We start from the raw sequence: 21487 nt of genomic DNA on the forward strand, positions 1-21487 counted from the left end.
TGATTACTACTCTGAACTGTGAGTGGTGAGCTTTTCTGGCGACCAGAGCTGATGAGGCATCACACAAGTGGGTGCCATACATTGTGAAGCAGAAGTCGAGTGGTTACGCAACTCAGGCTGGTTCCAAGATCGAGCCATGTGCTGTTCCTCTCCATCTTTGGAGGATTCATGCATTCAAAGTCTTGGCCACTATTGGTTGACCTAACTAGCTAAAGCTAGGCTACTCATGATGATGTCTTGGTTGACCTAACTAGCTAAAGCTAGGCTACTCATGATGATGTATTGGTTGACCTAACTAGCTAAAGCTAGGCTACTCATGATGATGTATTGGTTGACCTAACTAGCTAAAGCTAGGCTACTCATGATGATGTCTTGGTTGACCTAACTAGCTATAGCTAGGCTACTCATGATGATGTATTGGTTGACCTAACTAGCTAAAGCTAGGCTACTCATGATGATGTCTTGGTTGACCTAACTAGCTATAGCTAGGCTACTCATGATGATGTATTGGTTGACCTAACTAGCTATAGCTAGGCTACTCATGATGATGTATTGGTTGACCTAACTAGCTATTGCTAGGCTACTCATGATGATGTATTGGTTGACCTAGTCAACTATAGCTAGGCTACTCATGATGATGTATTGGTTGACCTAGCTAGCTATAGCTAGGCTACTCATGCTAATGTTTGGCTTGTTTTTTGCTTTTGATGCACTTTGAGATTTTTTTCTGTTATCAAAAGGGCTATAGACATTTAATAAATCATTATAATTATTAACATTAATGAGAAGTGCAGTTCATGTGCTCTTACCTTGGACCTCCTCTTCAGGTGTTTCTCTCTTTCCTTCAGGCGACTGGCGGGGCTACCTCTGGTAGGACCCAGGGGTCCATCAGGTAGATCCAGGGCAGCCTGTTTGTGCGGGGCCACCGTCAGCAGCTCACCAAGTCTGTCCGGCGCCGGGCTGCGTTGATCAGGAGCCTCCTGGGACGTATAGCCCTTGAATGAATGAAGTTTACGTGACACATTTAAAATACATACAAATCAGTGTATTCAACACTTTCATGCATCATCCTCTGGAATTCTTCGTACATTTTTTCTGTGTTCTTTTTTTTAAACTATACTAATTGTTTTTACATCAAATCAAGAAAATACCTTGAGCATATCGAAGAAGCTCTCCCCTGAGCCTGCATGTTTGTCTATGGAAGAGGTGCTGCCGTACTCTCGATGCATGGGCGTCCAGCCGGAGAAGGACCAGCCCTCGCCCCCGTCACCCTCTAACTCAGAGATAGTGATGTCACTGTTGGAGCGCTGGCGGATACGCCTCATGCCTTTACGCGGCGAGCCCTGGTAGCCGTCTGGCGACAGGTAGCGGTTGTCTTTGCTGTGATGTCTGCTGTGGTGCATCTTGCTCTTCAGGGTGTTGTGGATGTTCCGGAGCATCGAGGAGTCCTGAGGGCTGATCAGGTGGCCCAGTTTAGCCGACAGGTTGCTATGGGCCGTGGGTGCCGAGCCTGAACCCGAGCTCCGTTCTCTTTCTCCTCGTTCCCCGGCCGACCCGCGTTCCCCGGCCGACCCGCGTTCCCCGGCCGACCCGCGTTCCCCGGCCGACCCGCGTTCCCCGGCCGACCCGCGTTCCCCGGCCGACCCGCCTGACCCACATTCTCCGCCACCTGAAGATGACATGGTGGAACTCGGGGAGTCCGTATCTACGGTGATGTGCCACACCCCACCAGTTCCATCCCGTTTTGGGGGCCAGTCCGCCACGCGGGCCCTGACTCCCATCTTGGGAACCCCCGGGGTGGAGGAGGAAGAGGAGCCGGATGAGGAAGAGGAGGTGAGGTGGGTGCTCTCCGAGCGAGGTGGGGGGGCTCCACCATTGGGGAGGCGCAGGCGACGGGTGTAGAATTCATCAGAGGCAGGTACCGAGCCGCCCACCGAACGCTCCGTCTGAGACCGCTTCAGACTGGTCATGGTGGAGTTAGGGGGTAAAGGTGGGGTAAGGGAGAGCTCAGCAGTAGAGATGGAGCATTATGCCCAGGGAGAGGAGAGGATAGAGAGCCTCACAGAGCATGGGTGGCTGGGAGGACTGGAGGAGGAAGAGAAAGGCAGGGCAGACAGAAGGTTGTTGCTAGTGTTGGTCCTCCTCAGGTCTGTATGCTGCGTCGGTCTCTGGTGAACTCTGCAGGAGAGAAAGGAAGAGGAGAGAGAGAGAGAGGAAGAAGGAAAGAAGAGGAGAGAGAGGAAGAGGAGAAGAGAGGAGGAGAAAGAGGAAGAAGGAAAGAAGAGGAAGAGGGTTAGATGTTGGGTTTAGGCCTCTATGTCAAAGATGCCTTTGCCAAGAATACAACAACTGAAGTTGTTTTTAACCCAGCAGAAGAAACACAGACTCTCACTCTTCACTAACCGGCTGATGATGCAGCAGTTGGTAGCGTGGTAGGCACAGCTTGTCCCATTAATCATAAAATGTAGGATTAGCTAATAACTGCGAAACAAACATTCTGGATAAAATAAGAGAACCTTGAATGATTTTATTGATCAGCATTTTGATATGCGCGAAAAAAGAAAAATCGGATAAATCGAAGCGAACAAAAGAGAGAGGAAATCTCCCCGAGCGAAACTGAAGGGAAGCCGCCGTCAAATTCTAAAAATACTAATTGGGGGGGACATTTTTTAGAAGTATGTCTCCAGAATATGGAGCACTGCTTACAAGCATGAGAGAACAGCTTTTTTTTTAAAAACTGGATCTATTGCCTGGACTACTGGGGGACGTTGAGGCATTAAAAACAGGAATGGATTACAGTAACAAAATGGAAGAAATCAGAGCGGAAAATAAGACAATGAAAAGTACCGTGGACTCCCTAAAAACACACTACAGAGACGCTACGGCATGACAATAAAACAATGAAAGCAGAATTACTTGATATAAAGTGCAGAAGTATGAAAAATAATATTGTTATAATGGGAATAAAGGAGGATGAAAACAGTCAACGGAGGGGGGGGGGGGGGGGGGGGGGGGGGGAATCAAGGTTTTCATGAAACGTAATCTCAAGATGATGGACGAACAGGTGGAAACAATTGATTTTCAAAGAGCTCACGATTTCAGTGGCAGAGGGGAGGGAAGGCCCCGTCCGATAGTAGCTAGGCTAACTCCGTACCAAAATGAAGATTAACTTGCTACAACAGGATAGGGAGCTGAAGGAAAACAAAAGTGTGTGTGTGTGGTTGGTTGGCTTTACTCTAGATTGTCAGTACTGCAGGTCTTCTTTGAGATCGTGTCATGGCTGTGTCGGGGTCGACTGTAAGTTAAACGTATGTATCCCTATATGGGTAGCGTGAGGCCTAAAACACGTTTCTACTGGCAGAACATAATGAAGACTACATGTCTCTCTGCTGATAGGAATATAACAGGACATAATGAGGACTACATGTCTCTCTGCTGATAGGACTATAACTGGACATAATGAGGTCTACATGTCTCTCTGCTGATAGGAATACAACAGGACATAATGAGGACTACAAGTCTCTCTGCTGATAGGACTATAACAGGACATAATGAGGACTACATGTCTCTCTGCTGTATATTAAGTAGCATTGTTTAAAGTGGCTAGTGATACATTTATTACATAAAGATGCAGTAGATGATATAGGGTACAGTATATACATATACTAGAGCAGTCTGGGCTGCATTGTTAGCTCCCCACTCATGCTGCACAGAAGTTAACACACTTGAATAATGCGTCACAGCATGTAGAAATGTTGAAACTGTTAATTACTGTTCGCCAAACAATGTCCATACAGGCTAGAACACAATGAAAGACAATACCGGTAGCTTACAACTTTAATTGCAGGCTAACTTTCTTTGTTAGCTTACAGCTGAAGCAACATCAATTCACTACCCTAGTACTTTGTGATATTACACAAACCATAACGCCAAATATGCTGATTTCAAAGATGATTGTCACCAAAAACATTATTAATTCACTTAGTCTCCCTCGCTACCAAAAACAAATTCCATCTCCCTTGCCTCCCGTTTGGGTTTCAACTAGATTCCACAGCCAGGTTCTGCCTCACAAATAAAGTCATTACTTTCTATAAGAGACAGAGCAAACCTTTTTTATAAAAGAAGACATTGATCAGAACAATAAAAAAAGTGCCTTCAGAAAGTATTCATACCCCTTGACTTATTCCATAGTGTTGTGTTACAGCCTGAATTCAAAATCGATTTAAAAAAAATTATAATTCTCACCCATCTTACACACAATACCCCATAATGACAAAATGAAAACATGTTTTTAGAAATCGTTGCAAATGTATTGAAAAATAAATACAAAAAATATTTAAATTTACATACACACTTGAGTCAATACTTTGTAGAAGCACCTTCGGCAGCGATTACAGCTGGGAGTCTTTCTGGGCAAGTCTCTAAGAGCTTTGCACATCTGGATTGGTGTAAACACTGAACAAAAATACAAATGCAACACCAAGTGTTGGTCCCATGTTTTATGAGCTAAAAAAAAAGATCCCAGAAATGTTCCATGTTCCAATGTTCCAAAAAGCTTATATCTCACAAATGTGTTTACATCCCTGTTAGTGAGTACTTCTCGTTTGCCAAGACAATCCCATTAAACCTGACAGGTGTGGCATATCAAGAAGTTGATTAAACAGCATCGATCATTACACAGGTGCACCTTGCGCTGGGGACAACAATGAAAGGCCTCTCTAAAATGTGCAGTTTTCACCCAACACACCAATCCAAACTCATCTCTCGGCATGTCCAGCCCACTCACTATCTCAGCCAATCATGGCTAGCGGGAAGGTTGCTGACTTTTTCTTTGGTTTCCAACAGGGCTATAGATTTGGGTGAGGTTTTTTTCTTGCTTGAGTAGCCTTGTTTCACTGCCAAAAATACAAAATACAATTAAACCATCTAATGTTCTGCAAAATACTGGTAGCCTAGTCATATAATTAACATCCAATCACATTAACCGTTACTCTCTTGCAGGAATTCCACTAACGGACCGTTATGTAGCCAAACGTAGCTGCTGCTCTTTCTGTGGAGACACATACCAGCTCTACTGGTAGTACTGCTACCACCAGCAGTAGTACACCTGCACCTGTCGAACACACAAGTTGTTCTGCTTCCACGACCACATCCAATGCTTGCATCAGTTAATTCTACATTTGTTGTTAGCCCAGCTAGCATGGACACTGACTGTTGTGAATCTGATGCAGGAGAAGAGCTACTGCCTCCTTTACCCGGGAAAGCACCGAACAAAATACAGGGGCGTTGGACCATCAAAGAGGCGCAAATATGATGAGAACTACATTGATTTGGGGTTCACTTATATTGGGAGTAGTGCCTTTCCTCAGCCACAGTGTGTTAGATGTGCAAGTACTATCTCACAACTCGATTAAACCTTTACTCTTGCGCAGACATTTAAAAACAAAAAAATAAGCCTCATCTAATATTTTTCAAGAACTGGACAGCGTTGTGACATCAAATGGCCTTTGGTGGTCAAGATGTGTTGGTATCTGTACTGATGGCGCAAAAGCCATGACAGGGAGACATAGTGGAGTGGTAATGCGTGTGCAAGCAGTTGCTCCAGACACACTGCAGCATCCAACGAGAGGCTCTTGCTGCCAAGGGAATGCCTGAAAGCTTGAAAGACGTTTTGGACACAAGAGTGAAAACGGTTAACTTTGTTAAAGCAAGGCCCCTGAAGTCCCGTGTATTTTCTGCATTATGCAATGATATGGGCCGCGACCATGTAACGCTTTTACAACATACAGAAGTGAGCTGGTTATCAACATACAGAAGTGAGCTGGTTATCAACATACAGAAGTGCCCTGGTTATCAACATACAGAAGTGCCCTGGTTATCAACATACAGAAGTGAGCTGGTTATCAACATACAGAAGTGCCCTGGTTATCAACATACAGAAGTGAGCTGGTTATCAACATACAGAAGTGAGCTGGTTATCAACATACAGAAGTGCCCTGGTTATCAACATACAGAAGTGAGCTGGTTATCAACATACAGAAGTGAGCTGGTTATCAACATACAGAAGTGAGCTGGTTATCAACATACAGAAGTGAGCTGGTTATCAACATACAGAAGTGAGCTGGTTATCAACATACAGAAGTGAGCTGGTTATCAACATACAGAAGTGCCCTGGTTATCAACATACAGAAGTGCCCTGGTTATCAACATACAGAAGTGAGCTGGTTATCAACATACAGAAGTGAGCTGGTTATCAACATACAGAAGTGCCCTGGTTATCAACATACAGAAGTGCCCTGGTTATCAACATACAGAAGTGAGCTGGTTATCAACGTACAGAAGTGCCCTGGTTATCAACATACAGAAGTGAGCTGGTTATCAACATACAGAAGTGAGCTGGTTATCAACATACAGAAGTGAGCTGGTTATCAACATACAGAAGTGAGCTGGTTATCAACATACAGAAGTGAGCTGGTTATCAACATACAGAAGTGAGCTGGTTATCAACATACAGAAGTGCCCTGGTTATCAACGTACAGAAGTGCCCTGGTTATCAACATACAGAAGTGAGCTGGTTATCAACATACAGAAGTGCCCTGGTTATCAACATACAGAAGTGCCCTGGTTATCAACATACAGAAGTGAGCTGGTTATCAACATACAGAAGTGCCCTGGTTATCAACATACAGAAGTGAGCTGGTTATCAACATACAGAAGTGCCCTGGTTATCAACATACAGAAGTGCCCTGGTTATCAACATACAGAAGTGCCCTGGTTATCAACATACAGAAGTGAGCTGGTTATCAACGTACAGAAGTGCCCTGGTTATCAACATACAGAAGTGAGCTGGTTATCAACATACAGAAGTGAGCTGGTTATCAACATACAGAAGTGAGCTGGTTATCAACATACAGAAGTGAGCTGGTTATCAACATACAGAAGTGAGCTGGTTATCAACATACAGAAGTGAGCTGGTTATCAACATACAGAAGTGCCCTGGTTATCAACGTACAGAAGTGCCCTGGTTATCAACATACAGAAGTGAGCTGGTTATCAACATACAGAAGTGCCCTGGTTATCAACATACAGAAGTGCCCTGGTTATCAACATACAGAAGTGAGCTGGTTATCAACATACAGAAGTGCCCTGGTTATCAACATACAGAAGTGAGCTGGTTATCAACATACAGAAGTGCCCTGGTTATCAACATACAGAAGTGCCCTGGTTATCAACATACAGAAGTGAGCTGGTTATCAACATACAGAAGTGAGCTGGTTATCAACATACAGAAGTGCCCTGGTTATCAACATACAGAAGTGAGCTGGTTATCAACATACAGAAGTGAGCTGGTTATCAACATACAGAAGTGAGCTGGTTATCAACATACAGAAGTGAGCTGGTTATCAACATACAGAAGTGAGCTGGTTATCAACATACAGAAGTGAGCTGGTTATCAACATACAGAAGTGCCCTGGTTATCAACATACAGAAGTGCTCTGGTTATCAAGGGGCAAAGTATTGACACATTTCTTTTAATTGAGAGACGAGGTTAAGGTTCAACACTGACCATCCTTTTCACTTGTCTGACCGCTTGGATGATGATGAGTTTCTCACACGACTGACCTATCTGGGTGATGTTTTTCACCTGTCTGACCTCTTGGATGATGATGAGTTTCTCACACGACTGACCTGTCTGGGTGATGTTTTTCACCTGTCTGACCTCTTGGATGATGACGAGTTTCTCACACGACTGGCCTATCTGGGTGATGTTTTTCACCGGTCTGACCTCTTGGATGATGATGAGTTTCTCACGCGACTGACCTATCTGGGTGATGTTTTTCACCGGTCTGACCTCTTGGATGATGATGAGTTTCTCACACGACTGGCCTATCTGGGTGATGTTTTTTCTCACCTCAATGATCTGAATCTAGGATTACAGGGACTCTCCGCAACTATATTCAATGTGCGGGACAAATATATTATGAATCTCTATTCCCTACAGCATCATTAACAGAGACTATATTATGAATCTTTACTCCCTACAGCATCACTAACAAAGACTATATTATGAATCTTTACTCCCTACAGCATCACTAACAGAGACTATATTATGAATCTCTATTCCCTACAGCATCATTAACAGAGACTATATTATGAATCTCTGTTCCCTACAGCATCACTAACAGAGACTATATTATGAATCTCTATTCCCTACAGCATCATTAACAGAGACTATATTATGAATCTCTATTCCCTACAGCATCATTAACAGAGACTATATTATGAATCTCTATTCCCTACAGCATCATTAACAAAGAATATATTATGAATCTCTATTCCCTACAGCATCACTAACAAAGACTATATTATGAATCTTTACTCCCTACAGCATCATTAACAAAGACTATATTATGAATCTCTATTCCCTACAGCATCATTAACAGAGACTATATTATGAATCTCTACTCCCTACAGCATCATTAACAGAGACTATATTATGAATCTCTATTCCCTACAGCATCATTAACAGAGACTATATTATGAATCTCTACTCCCTACAGCATCATTAACAAAGACTATATTATGAATCTCTGTTCCCTACAGCATCATTAACAGAGACTATATTATGAATCTTTACTCCCTACAGCATCACTAACAAAGACTATATTATGAATCTCTATTCCCTACAGCATCATTAACAGAGACTATATTATGAATCTTTACTCCCTACAGCATCATTAACAAAGACTATATTATGAATCTTTACTCCCTACAGCATCATTAACAGAGACTATATTATGAATCTTTACTCCCTACAGCATCATTAACAGAGACTATATTATGAATCTCTACTCCCTACAGCATCATTAACAAAGACTATATTATGAATCTCTGTTCCCTACAGCATCATTAACAGAGACTATATTATGAATCTTTACTCCCTACAGCATCACTAACAGAGACTATATTATGAATCTCTATTCCCTACAGCATCATTAACAAAGACTATATTATGAATCTTTACTCCCTACAGCATCACTAACAAAGACTATATTATGAATCTCTATTCCCTACAGCATCATTAACAGAGACTATATTATGAATCTTTACTCCCTACAGCATCATTAACAGAGACTATATTATGAATCTCTATTCCCTACAGCATCATTAACAGAGACTATATTATGAATCTCTATTCCCTACAGCATCATTAACAGAGACTATATTATGAATCTTTACTCCCTACAGCATCATTAACAGAGACTATATTATGAATCTTTACTCCCTACAGCATCATTAACAGAGACTATATTATGAATCTTTACTCCCTACAGCATCATTAACAGAGACTATATTATGAATCTTTACTCCCTACAGCATCATTAACAAAGACTATATTATGAATCTTTACTCCCTACAGCATCATTAACAGAGACTATATTATGAATCTTTACTCCCTACAGCATCATTAACAGAGACTATATTATGAATCTTTACTCCCTACAGCATCATTAACAAAGACTATATTATACATCTCTATTCCCTACAGCATCATTAACAGAGACTATATTATGAATCTCTATTCCCTACAGCATCATTAACAAAGACTATATTACACATCTCTATTCCCTACAGCATCACTAACAAAGACTATATTACACATCTCTATTCCCTACAGCATCACTAACAAAGACTATATTATGAATCTCTATTCCCTACAGCATCACTAACAAAGACTATATTACACATCTCTATTCCCTACAGCATCACTAACAAAGACTATATTACACATCTCTATTCCCTACAGCATCACTAACAAAGACTATATTATGAATCTCTATTCCCTACAGCATCATTAACAAAGACTATATTACACATCTCTATTCCCTACAGCATCACTAACAAAGACTATATTACACATCTCTATTCCCTACAGCATCACTAACAAAGACTATATTATGAATCTCTATTCCCTACAGCATCATTAACAGAGACTATATTATGAATCTCTATTCCCTACAGCATCATTAACAAAGACTATATTATGAATCTCTATTCCCTACAGCATCATTAACAGAGACTATATTATGAATCTTTACTCCCTACAGCATCATTAACAAAGACTATATTATGAATCTCTACTCCCTACAGCATCACTAACAGAGACTATATTATGAATCTCTATTCCCTACAGCATCACTAACAGAGACTATATTATGAATCTCTATTCCCTACAGCATCATTAACAAAGACTATATTACACATCTCTATTCCCTACAGCATCACTAACAAAGACTATATTACACATCTCTATTCCCTACAGCATCACTAACAAAGACTATATTATGAATCTCTATTCCCTACAGCATCATTAACAGAGACTATATTATGAATCTCTATTCCCTACAGCATCACTAACAAAGACTATATTATAAATCTCTATTCCCTACAGCATCACTAACAGAGACTATATTATGAATCTCTATTCCCTACAGCATCATTAACAGAGACTATATTATGAATCTCTATTCCCTACAGCATCATTAACAGAGACTATATTATGAATCTTTACTCCCTACAGCATCATTAACAGAGACTATATTATGAATCTTTACTCCCTACAGCATCATTAACAGAGACTATATTATGAATCTCTATTCCCTACAGCATCATTAACAGAGACTATATTATGAATCTTTACTCCCTACAGCATCATTAACAGAGACTATATTATGAATCTTTACTCCCTACAGCATCACTAACAGAGACTATATTATGAATCTCTATTCCCTACAGCATCACTAACAGAGACTATATTATGAATCTTTACTCCCTACAGCATCATTAACAGAGACTATATTATGAATCTCTATTCCCTACAGCATCACTAACAAAGACTATATTATAAATCTCTATTCCCTACAGCATCATTAACAAAGACTATATTATGAATCTCTGTTCCCTACAGCATCATTAACAAAGACTATATTATGAATCTCTATTCCCTACAGCATCATTAACAGAGACTATATTATGAATCTCTGTTCCCTACAGCATCACTAACAGAGACTATATTATGAATCTCTATTCCCTACAGCATCATTAACAAAGACTATATTATGAATCTCTATTCCCTACAGCATCATTAACAGAGACTATATTATGAATCTATTCCCTACAGCATCATTAACAGAGACTATATTATGAATCTCTATTCCCTACAGCATCATTAACAAAGACTATATTATGAATCTTTACTCCCTACAGCATCATTAACAAAGACTATATTATGAATCTTTATTCCCTACAGCATCACTAACAGAGACTATATTATGAATCTCTATTCCCTACAGCATCATTAACAGAGACTATATTATGAATCTCTATTCCCTACAGCATCATTAACAGAGACTATATTATGAATCTTTACTCCCTACAGCATCATTAACAGAGACTATATTATGAATCTTTACTCCCTACAGCATCATTAACAGAGACTATATTATGAATCTCTATTCCCTACAGCATCATTAACAGAGACTATATTATGAATCTTTACTCCCTACAGCATCATTAACAGAGACTATATTATGAATCTTTACTCCCTACAGCATCATTAACAGAGACTATATTATGAATCTTTACTCCCTACAGCATCATTAACAGAGACTATATTATGAATCTCTATTCCCTACAGCATCATTAACAGAGACTATATTATGAATCTTTACTCCCTACAGCATCATTAACAGAGACTATATTATGAATCTTTACTCCCTACAGCATCACTAACAAAGACTATATTATGAATCTCTATTCCCTACATTATCATTAACCATGACTATATTATACATCTCTATATCATTAACCATCTCTATATTATACATCTCTATATCATTAACCATCTCTATATCATTAACCATGACTATATTATGAATCTCTATTCCCTACATTATCATTAACCATGACTATATTATACATCTCTATATCATTAACCATCTCTATATTATACATCTCTATATCATTAACCATCTCTATATCATTAACCATGACTATATTATACATCTCTATTCCCTACATTATCCTGTTAAGGTATAGGGGGCAGCATTTTCACTTTTGGATAAATAGCTTCCTGCTACTCATCCCCAGAATATAAGATATGTATATTATTAGTAGATTTGGATAGAAAACACTCTGAAGTTTCTAAAACTGTTTGAATCATGTCTGTGAGTATAACAGAACTTATGTAGCAGGCAAAACCCAGAGGACAAACTGTTCAGAATTATTTATTTTTTTGCCTCTGGCGGTTCCCTGAGTTGTCATTGCCAAGCGATATTTCTTAGGAACCTGTTTTCAGTTCCTACCGCTTCCATTGGATGTCACCAGTCTTTGGAATTTGCTTGAGGTTATTCATTTGTGCAATGAAGAAGAAGCACATCCAGGAACACCGTTACACTATTGAGAGTTGGGCAAGACGTAAAAAGGAGCACGGTTTGTTTACTTCCTGTATTGAAAACAGATTGCGCAGTCTACAATTTGATCGATTATTAACGTTTAAAAATACCTAAAGTTGAATTACAAAAGTAGTTTGAAATATTTTGTCAACGTTTATAGGCAACATTTGAAATATTTTGTAGTGACGTTGCGTTTTTTGGGAGCTGTTTTTTTCTGGATCAAACGCGTCAAATAAATGGACATTTGGATATATATGGACGGAATCGAACAAAAGGGCCAATTGTGATGTTTATGGGACATATTGGAGTGCCAACAAAAGAAACTCGTCAAAGGTAAGGCATGTTTAATATTTTATTTCTGCGTTTTGTGTAGCGCCTGCAGGGTTGAAATATGCTACTCTCTTTGTTGACATTGTGCCATCATCAGATAGGCCGAAAAGGCCGAAAAGCCTTTTTAAAACCTGACATGTTGGCTGGATTCACAACGAGTGTAGCTTTAATTGAGTATCTTACATGTGTGATTTAATGAAAGTTAGATTTTTATATAATTTTTTTAATTTGCCGCGCTGCATTTTCTCTGTTTTTTTTCCCAAGTGGGACACAACCGTCCCCTATACCATAATAAGTTAACATTAACCATGACTATATTAGACATCTCTATTCCGTACATTATCATTAACCATGACTAGACATCTCTATTCCCTACATTATCATTAACCATGACTATATTACACATCTCTATTCCCTACATTATCATTAACCATGACTATATTAGACATCTATATTCAATACATTATCATTAACCATGACTATATTAGACATCTATATTCCCTACATTATCATTAACCATGACTATATTAGACATTTCTATTCCCTACATTATCATTAACCATGACTATAGACATATCTATGCCCTACATTATCATTAACCATTACTATATTAGACATATCTATTCCATACATTATCATTAACCATGACTATATTAGACATCTCTATACCAGGACTATATTATGCATCTCTATTTCCTACATTATCATTAACCATGACTATATTAGACATCTCTATTCCCTACATTATCATTAACCATGACTATAGACATATCTATGCCCTACATTATCATTAACCATGACTATATCATGATTGTCTGTTCCCAGCAGTATTTAACATACAGGTTACAGCACACAACCACCTGAGATTGACAGTCACTGTGCAGCAGGTTAAAACAGGATATATCTACCTCTCAATTCCTCTTTTCAACAACAGACTATTCCCCTGAGCTGATATAGGGTACGTCCCAAATGGGACCCGATCCTCTAGATAGTGCACTAATTTAGGGTACAGGGTGCCATTAGAAACGCAGGTGCATTGAGGGTGTGTGTTGGGCCTGCCAGCCTGCCGCTGGAGGACAGGCCGAAGGCCCTGCCGCCGGAGGACGGACCGAAGGCCCTGCCGCCGGAGGACGGACCGAAGGCCCTGCCGCCGGAGGACGGACCGAAGGCCCTGCCGCCGGAGGACGGACCGCCGGAAAACAGACCGAAGGCAAAGCACAAACACAAAGTACAAACTCTCGCCTAGTCTGCAGTGCCAGAAGCATAGTTAGACAACTGATCAATGTTGATGACACAGATGTTGCATGCTGCCGACTGCTCCCCCCCCCCCCCCCCCACACACACACACACACACACACACACACACACACACACACACTAATGATGGTCTGCTCTTCTCCGTATCCCAGCAACCACCTGCCAAGTGTCTGTCCCGCTCTCCCCGCTGGGCTGAGGTACAAACTAATGAGTGTGTGTGTGTCTGTGTGTGGGTGGGCGTAAGTGTGTGTGTTGGTGTGACATTCCACAGTCATGTTAGCCCTAATTAGCCAGAGAGAACACCAGCAGCAACCTTCACCAACACACTGGGTGAAAGACAGTGATGAGATGGAGATTAACACTGTAGTGTAGGTCCTCTATACATGAACCAGTTAAATGTTTGGACATACCTACTCATTCATTCCAGTGGTTTTCTTTATTTTCACTATTTCCACTAGAATAATAGTGAAGACATCAAAACTATGAAATAGCACACATATGGAATCATGTAGTAACCAAAAAAGTGTTAAACAAATCCAAATATATTTGAGATTCTTCAAAGTAGCCACCCTTTTCCTTTATGACAGCTTTGCAAACTCTTTGCATTCTCTCAACCAGCTCCATGAGATATTCACCTGGAATGCATTTCAATGAACAGGTGTGCCTTCTTAAAAAGTTACATTTGTGGTATTTCTTTCCTTTTTCATGTAATTGAGCCAATCCATGAGTTGTGTTGTAACAAGATCGGGCTATCTTCTGTAAACCACCCCTATTAGGTAAAAGACCAAGTCCATATTATGGGAAGAACAGCTCAAATAAGCAAAGAGAAATGACAGTCCATCATTACTTGAAGACATGAAGGTCTGTCAATCAGGACAATTTCAAGAACTTTGAAGGTTTCTTCAAGTGCAGTCGCAAAAACCATCAAGCGTTATGATGAAACTGGCTCTCATGTCGACCGCCACAGGACAGGAAGACCCAGAGTTACCTCTGGAAATCTGCCCTTTCGTCTGATGAGTCCAAATTTTAGATTTTTCGGTTCCAACAACCGTGTCTTTGTGAGACGCAGAGTAGGTGAACGGATGATCTCCACGTGTGGTTCCCACCGTGAAGCATGGAGGAGGAGGTGTGACGGTGATTTGCTGGTGACACCGTTAGTGATTTATTTAGAATTCAAGGCACACTTAACCAGTGCCTTGCGAAAGTATTCGGCCCCCTTGAACTTTGCGACCTTTTGCCACATTTCAGGCTTCAAACATAAAGATATAAAACTGTATTTTTTTTTGTGAAGAATCAACAACAAGTGGGACACAATCATGAAGTGGAACGACATTTATTGGATATTTCAAACTTTTTTAACAAATCAAAACTGAAAAATTGGGCGTGCAAAATTATTCAGCCCCTATAATTTCAGTGCAGCAAACTCTCTCCAGAAGTTCAGTGAGGATCTCTGAATGATCCAATGTTGACCTAAATGACTAATGATGATAAATACAATCCACCTGTGTGTAATCAAGTCTCTGTATAAATGCACCTGCACTGTGATAGCCTCAGAGGTCCGTTAAAAGCGCAGAGAGCATCATGAAGAACAAGGAACACACCAGGCAGGTCCGAGATACTGTTGTGAAGAAGTTTAAAGCCGGATTTGGATACAAAAAGATTTCCCAAGCTTTAAACATCCCAAGGAGCACTGTGCAAGCGATAATATTGAAATGGAAGGAGTATCAGACCACTGCAAATCTACCAAGACCTGGCCGTCCCTCTAAACTTTCAGCTCATACAAGGAGAAGACTGATCAGAGATGCAGCCAAGAGGCCCATGATCACTCTGGATGAACTGCAGAGATCTACAGCTGAGGTGGGAGACTCTGTCCATAGGACAACAATCAGTCGTATATTGCACAAATCTGGCCTTTATGGAAGAGTGGCAAGAAGAAAGCCATTTCTTAAAGATATCCATAAAAAGTGTTGTTTAAAGTTTGCCACAAGCCTCCTGGGAGACACACCAAACATGTGGAAGAAGGTGCTCTGGTCAGATGAAACCAAAATGGAACTTTTTGGCAACAATGCAAAACGTTATGTTTGGCGTAAAAGCAACACAGCTCATCACCCTGAACACACCATCCCCACTGTCAAACATGGTGGTGGCAGCATCATGGGTTGGGCCTGCTTTTCTTCAGCAGGGACAGGGAAGATGGTTAAAATTGATGGGAAGATGGATGGAGCCAAATACAGGACCATTCTGGAAGAAAACCTGATGGAGTCTGCCAAAGACCTGAGACTGGGACGAAGATTTGTCTTCCAACAAGACAATGATCCAAAACATAAAGCAAAATCTATAATGGAATGGTTCAAAAATAAACATATCCAGGTGTTAGAATGGCCAAGTCAAAGTCCAGACCTGATTCCAATCAAGAATCTGTGGAAAGAACTGAAAACTGCTGTTCACAAATGCTCTCCATCCAACCTCACTGAGCTCGAGCTGTTTTGCAAGGAGGAATGGGAAAAAATGTCAGTCTCTCGATGTGCAAAACTGATAGAGACATACCCCAAGCGACTTACAGCTGTAATCGCAGCAAAAGGTGGCGCTACAAAGTATTAACTTAAGGGTGCTGAATAATTTTGCACGCCCAATTTTTCAGTTTTTGATTTGTAAAAAAAGTTTGAAATATCCAATAAATGTTGTTCCACTTCATGATTGTGTCCCACTTGTTGTTGATTCTTCACAAAAAAAATACAGTTTTATATCTTTATGTTTGAAGCCTGAAATGTGGCAAAAGGTCGCAAAGTTCAAGGGGGCCGAATACTTTCGCAAGGCACTGTATATATATATATATATATATATATATATATATATATATATATATATATATATATATATATATATATCACTCCCTTTGGTTCCTTCAGTTTCCTGTTGATTTTGTATTATGTTTCATTTATATATTAACCTGTTGAATCTAGGGGGCAGAATTTTCATTTTTGGAAAAATAACATTCCCAAAGTAAATGGGCTATTTTGTCAGGACAAGATGCTAGAATATACATATAATTGACAGCTTAGGATAGAAAACACGCTAAAGTTTCCAAAACTGTAAAAATATTGTCTGTGAGTAAAACAGAACTGATATGAGCCCGAACGTCAACATTGCGTCAGTGGTCAGCTGGAGGCTCTCAGAGTGTTTTGTGCATAAAAGACAAATGTGTTTCTCTCTTTCCTACTAAGAAGCCACCTGTCCCGGTTGATATATTATCGAATAGATATTTGAAAAACACCTTGAGGATTGATTATAAACAACGTTTGCCATGTTTCTGTCGATATTATGGAGCTAATTTGGAATATTTTTCGGCATTGTCGTGACCGCAATTTCCGGTCAAATTCTCAGCCAAATGTGAAGAACTAACGGAGTTATTTCGGCTACAAAAATAATCTTTTTGGAAAAAAGGAACATTTGCTATCAAACAGTGAAAACATCCGAAGCTCAAAGGTAAACGATTTAATTTGATTGCTATTCTGATTTTCATGACCAGGTTGCCTGCTGCTAGCTAGGCATAATGCTAAGCTAGGCTATCGATAAACGTACACACATGCTTGTCTTGCTTTGGCTGTAAAGCATAATTTCAAAATCTGAGATGACAGGGTGATTAACAAAAGGCTAAGCTGTGTTTCAATATATTTCACTTGTGATTTCATGAATATGAATATTTTCTAGTAATATTTTTTGTCCGTTGCGTTATGCTAATTAGTGTCAGTTGATGACAATTCTCCCGGATCCAGGATGGGTAGTTCCAAGAGGTTAAAAACACTCCCTGAACTTGCTTCCCGCCTCTTGGACCACAGAGCGAAGTAAAAGCAGCCAACAAGTGCCCAGCATGTGGGAACTACTTCAAGACTGTTGGAAAAGCATTCCAGGTAAAGCTGGTTGACAGAATGCCAACAGTGTGCAAAGCTGTCATCAAGGAAAAGGGTGGCTCGTTGAAGAATCTCAAATATATTTTGATTTGTTTTACACTTTTTTTTGGTTACTACATGATTCCATGTGTGTTATTTAATAGTTTTGATGTCTTCACTATTATTCTACATTGTAGAAAATAGTAAAAAACTAAGAAAAACACTTGAATGAGTAGGTGTGTCCAAAGATTTGACTGGTACTGTATGTACAAAGTGCCTCAGGCCTGTCTGATTATCCAGGTAGGGACAAAGCGACTAGGCAACAGGATAGACAATAAACAATAGCAGTAGCGCATGTGATGAGTCAGAAGAGTTTGTGCAATGCAGATAGTCCGGGTAGCTATTTGGTTAACTAGTTAATTAACTATTTAGAAGTCTTATAGCTTGGGGGGGTAGAAGTCGTTCAGGTTCCTGTTGGTTCCAGACTTGGTGCTTCGGTTGCCGTGCGCAAGCAGAGAGAACAGTCCAGGACTTAGGCTGTAGAGGACCTGAAGCCCCATACCAAATATTTTCAGCCCCCTGAGAGGGAGGGAAGAAGCGTTGTCGTGCCCTCTTCACGACTGTGTTGGTGTGTGTAGACCATCATAATTCCTTAGTGAAGTGGACACGAAGCTCTTGACCCGCTCCTCTACAGCCACGTCTATGTGGTTGGGGGCGTGGCTCGGCCCTCCGTTTCCTGTAGTCCACGATCGGCTCCTTTGTCTTAATGACGTTGAGGGAGAGGTTGTTGTTGTCCTGGCAACACACTGCTAGGTAACTGACCACCTCCATAAAGCCTGCCTTATCGTCATCAGTGATCAGGCCTACCACCATCGTGTCGTCAGCAAACTCAATGATGGTGTTGGAGTCGCGCGATGCCAAGCAGTCATGGGTGAACAGGGAGTACAGAAAGTGACTAAGCACGCCCCCTGAGGGGCCCCCGTGTTGAGGCTCACCACCTGGGGGCGGGGGGGCGTCAGGAACGCCAGGATCCAGTTGCAGAGGGAGGTGTTCCAATGTCCAGAGCTTACTGACGTGTGTGTGTGTGTGTCCGTGCTTGCGTGCGTGCGTGCGTGCGTCAGTTTAACCTCCCTCCACAATCAGAGATGAGGTAATGATAATTTCCACTCCCAGAGATGAATACTGAGGAACATGACTTCACTATGGTCTGGAATGTCATTACCACGGTGACGATGTCATAATGTGGTCTTCGATGTCCGTGTCTGAAGGAGACCGGAAACAACGTTCACAGACTGTTTAGTTTCTGTTCAAGGACACAGTCCCAAGTACCTGTTGTCTGAATAAGTGGAGGTGGTGTGTGTGTGTGTGTGTGTGTGTGTGTTTCTAGGCCTCATAACATTCCAGGATAATTGCATGGTAACTGGTTTCCTAAGCATTAAATCAACCTCTATTGTCCTTAAAAGAAAGCTCAGTGCATATCTATCATACAGAACTCCTCAAAAACCACCAGACCAGAAGACAGAGAGAGAGAGAGAGATCACATCACTGAAGGCAAGGAAGTCTTTAGCTGTATCTGGAGCTAATAACAGACCATAATATCACGGATCATAACGTTAGATGATGGTACATTGTGATAGGAGTAAGAGCAGTGGACACAGTGTACTCTTTTCCTGTGAAGACGTTAAAGCGTGTGTAAGTACACACACACACACACACACACATGGATGTAGAATGTGGTGACACGGGGAGTCTCTGGTCTCACACACACCTGCTAGGTCTGATGACAGAGGTGTGTTAATCTGTCAATCGATGCTCAAAAAGGTGCGGGAGAGAGAGCGAGAGAGAGAGCAGAGAGAGAGCAGAGAGAGAGCGAGAGAGAGCGAGAGAGAGCGAGAGAGAGCGAGAGAGAGCGAGAGAGAGAGAGAGAGAGAGAGGGTGTGTGTGTGTGAGTGGAGAACAGGTGTGTGCTAGTAATTTAGGTAGGTATGAAAATCTGTTATCAATGCAAAGGGTGGCAACATTGAAGAATCTCAAATATAACATATTTTTAGATTTGTTTAACACTTTTTTGGTTACTACATGATTCCATATGTGTTATTTCATAGTTTTGTAAACTATGTAGAAAATAGTAAAAATAATGAAAAACCCCTGGAATGAGTAGGTGTCCAAAGATTTGACTGGCCTCAGGCCTGTCTGATTATCCAGACTGTCTGTGACTCACATAAACCTTTCCTTCAGTAGACAGACCTGACCCGAGAATGTTAGGATCAAAAATAAACACAGACACTTCTGTCACAATAACCACGTCACTCAGACCTTCCACTCACTCTCTCTCCTGCCCTATCCCATCAACAAAACAAAGGAGATGATTGTGGACTTCAGGAAACAGCAGATGGAGCACCCCCCTTACCCACATCGACGGGACCGGATTGGAGAAGTTGGAAAGTTTTAAGTTCCTGGGCGTACACATCACAGACAAACTGAAATGGTCCACCCACACAGACAGTGTGGAAGAAGGCACAACAGCGCCTCTTCAACATCAGGAGGCGGAAGAAATTTGGCTTGTCACCTAAAACCCTCACAAACGTTTACAGATGCAGAATCGAGAGCATCCTGTCGGGCTGTATCACAGTCTGGTACGGCAATTGCACCGCCCTCAAACGCAAGGCTCTCCAGAGGGTGGTGCGGTCTGCACAATGCATCACCGGGGGCAAACTACCTGCCCTCCAGGACACCTACACCACCTGATGTCATAGGTCGGCCGAAAAGATCATCAAGGACAACAACCACCTGAGCCACAGCCTGTTCACCCCGCTATCATCCAGAAGGCGAGGTCATTACAGGTGCATCAAAGAAGGGACCGAGAGACTGAAAAACAGCTTCTATCTCAATGCCATCAGATTGCTTAACTTCTTGGTGACAGGGGGCAGTCTTTTCACATCCGGATGAAATGCATGCCCAAATTCAACTGCCTGCTACTCATCCCCAGAAGATAATATATGCATGTTATTCTATTATTCTAAAACTGTTTGAATCATGTCTGTGAGTATAACAGAACTTATTTTGCAGGCGAAACCCCGAGGACAAACCATTCAGATTTTTGTTTTGTTTTGAGGTCACTCTTTTTTTCATTGGGAATCCAGATTTCTAAGGGACCTTCTTGTAGTTCCTATCACTTCCACTGGATGTCAACAGTCTTTAGAAATTGGTTGAGGTTATTCCTTTGTGTAATGAAGAATTACGACCATCTTACGAAGAAGGTCACTTGAAGTGTACTGTTAGATAGAGGCGCATGACCAGAAGGCATGCTTCAGTTTGTTTCCCTCCTGTATTGAACACAGATCACCCAGTCTTCAATTTTATAGATTATTTACGTTAAAAAATACAAAGTTACAAGTTTGTGTATTTTTTAACATAAATAATCGCTAAAATTACAAAAGTAGTTTGAAATGCTTTGGCAAAGTTTACAGGTAACTTTTTTTGAGATATTTTGTCGTCACGTTGAGCAAGTTGGAACCGGTGTTTTTCTGGATCAAACGCGCCAAATAAATGGAC

At 41.0% G+C, this 21487-nt stretch overlaps 1 protein-coding gene across 1 annotated transcript in view; it reads right to left on the reverse strand.

Annotated features, from left to right (window-relative positions):
- The window catches only part of sipa1l1 (signal-induced proliferation-associated 1 like 1), a 234241-nt gene that overhangs the window by 108588 nt on the left and 104166 nt on the right, over positions 1–21487 (reverse strand). Inside the window, 2 exon segments of the mRNA XM_036986820.1 lie at positions 810–995; positions 1152–2178. Of these exon segments, the coding sequence (XP_036842715.1) occupies positions 810–995; positions 1152–1970 (1005 nt within the window). The 5' untranslated portion in view covers positions 1971–2178.

This window comes from Oncorhynchus mykiss, chromosome 8 (genome assembly GCF_013265735.2).
Source record: "Oncorhynchus mykiss isolate Arlee chromosome 8, USDA_OmykA_1.1, whole genome shotgun sequence".
In the NCBI taxonomy this organism is placed as follows: Eukaryota; Metazoa; Chordata; class Actinopteri; order Salmoniformes; family Salmonidae; genus Oncorhynchus; species Oncorhynchus mykiss.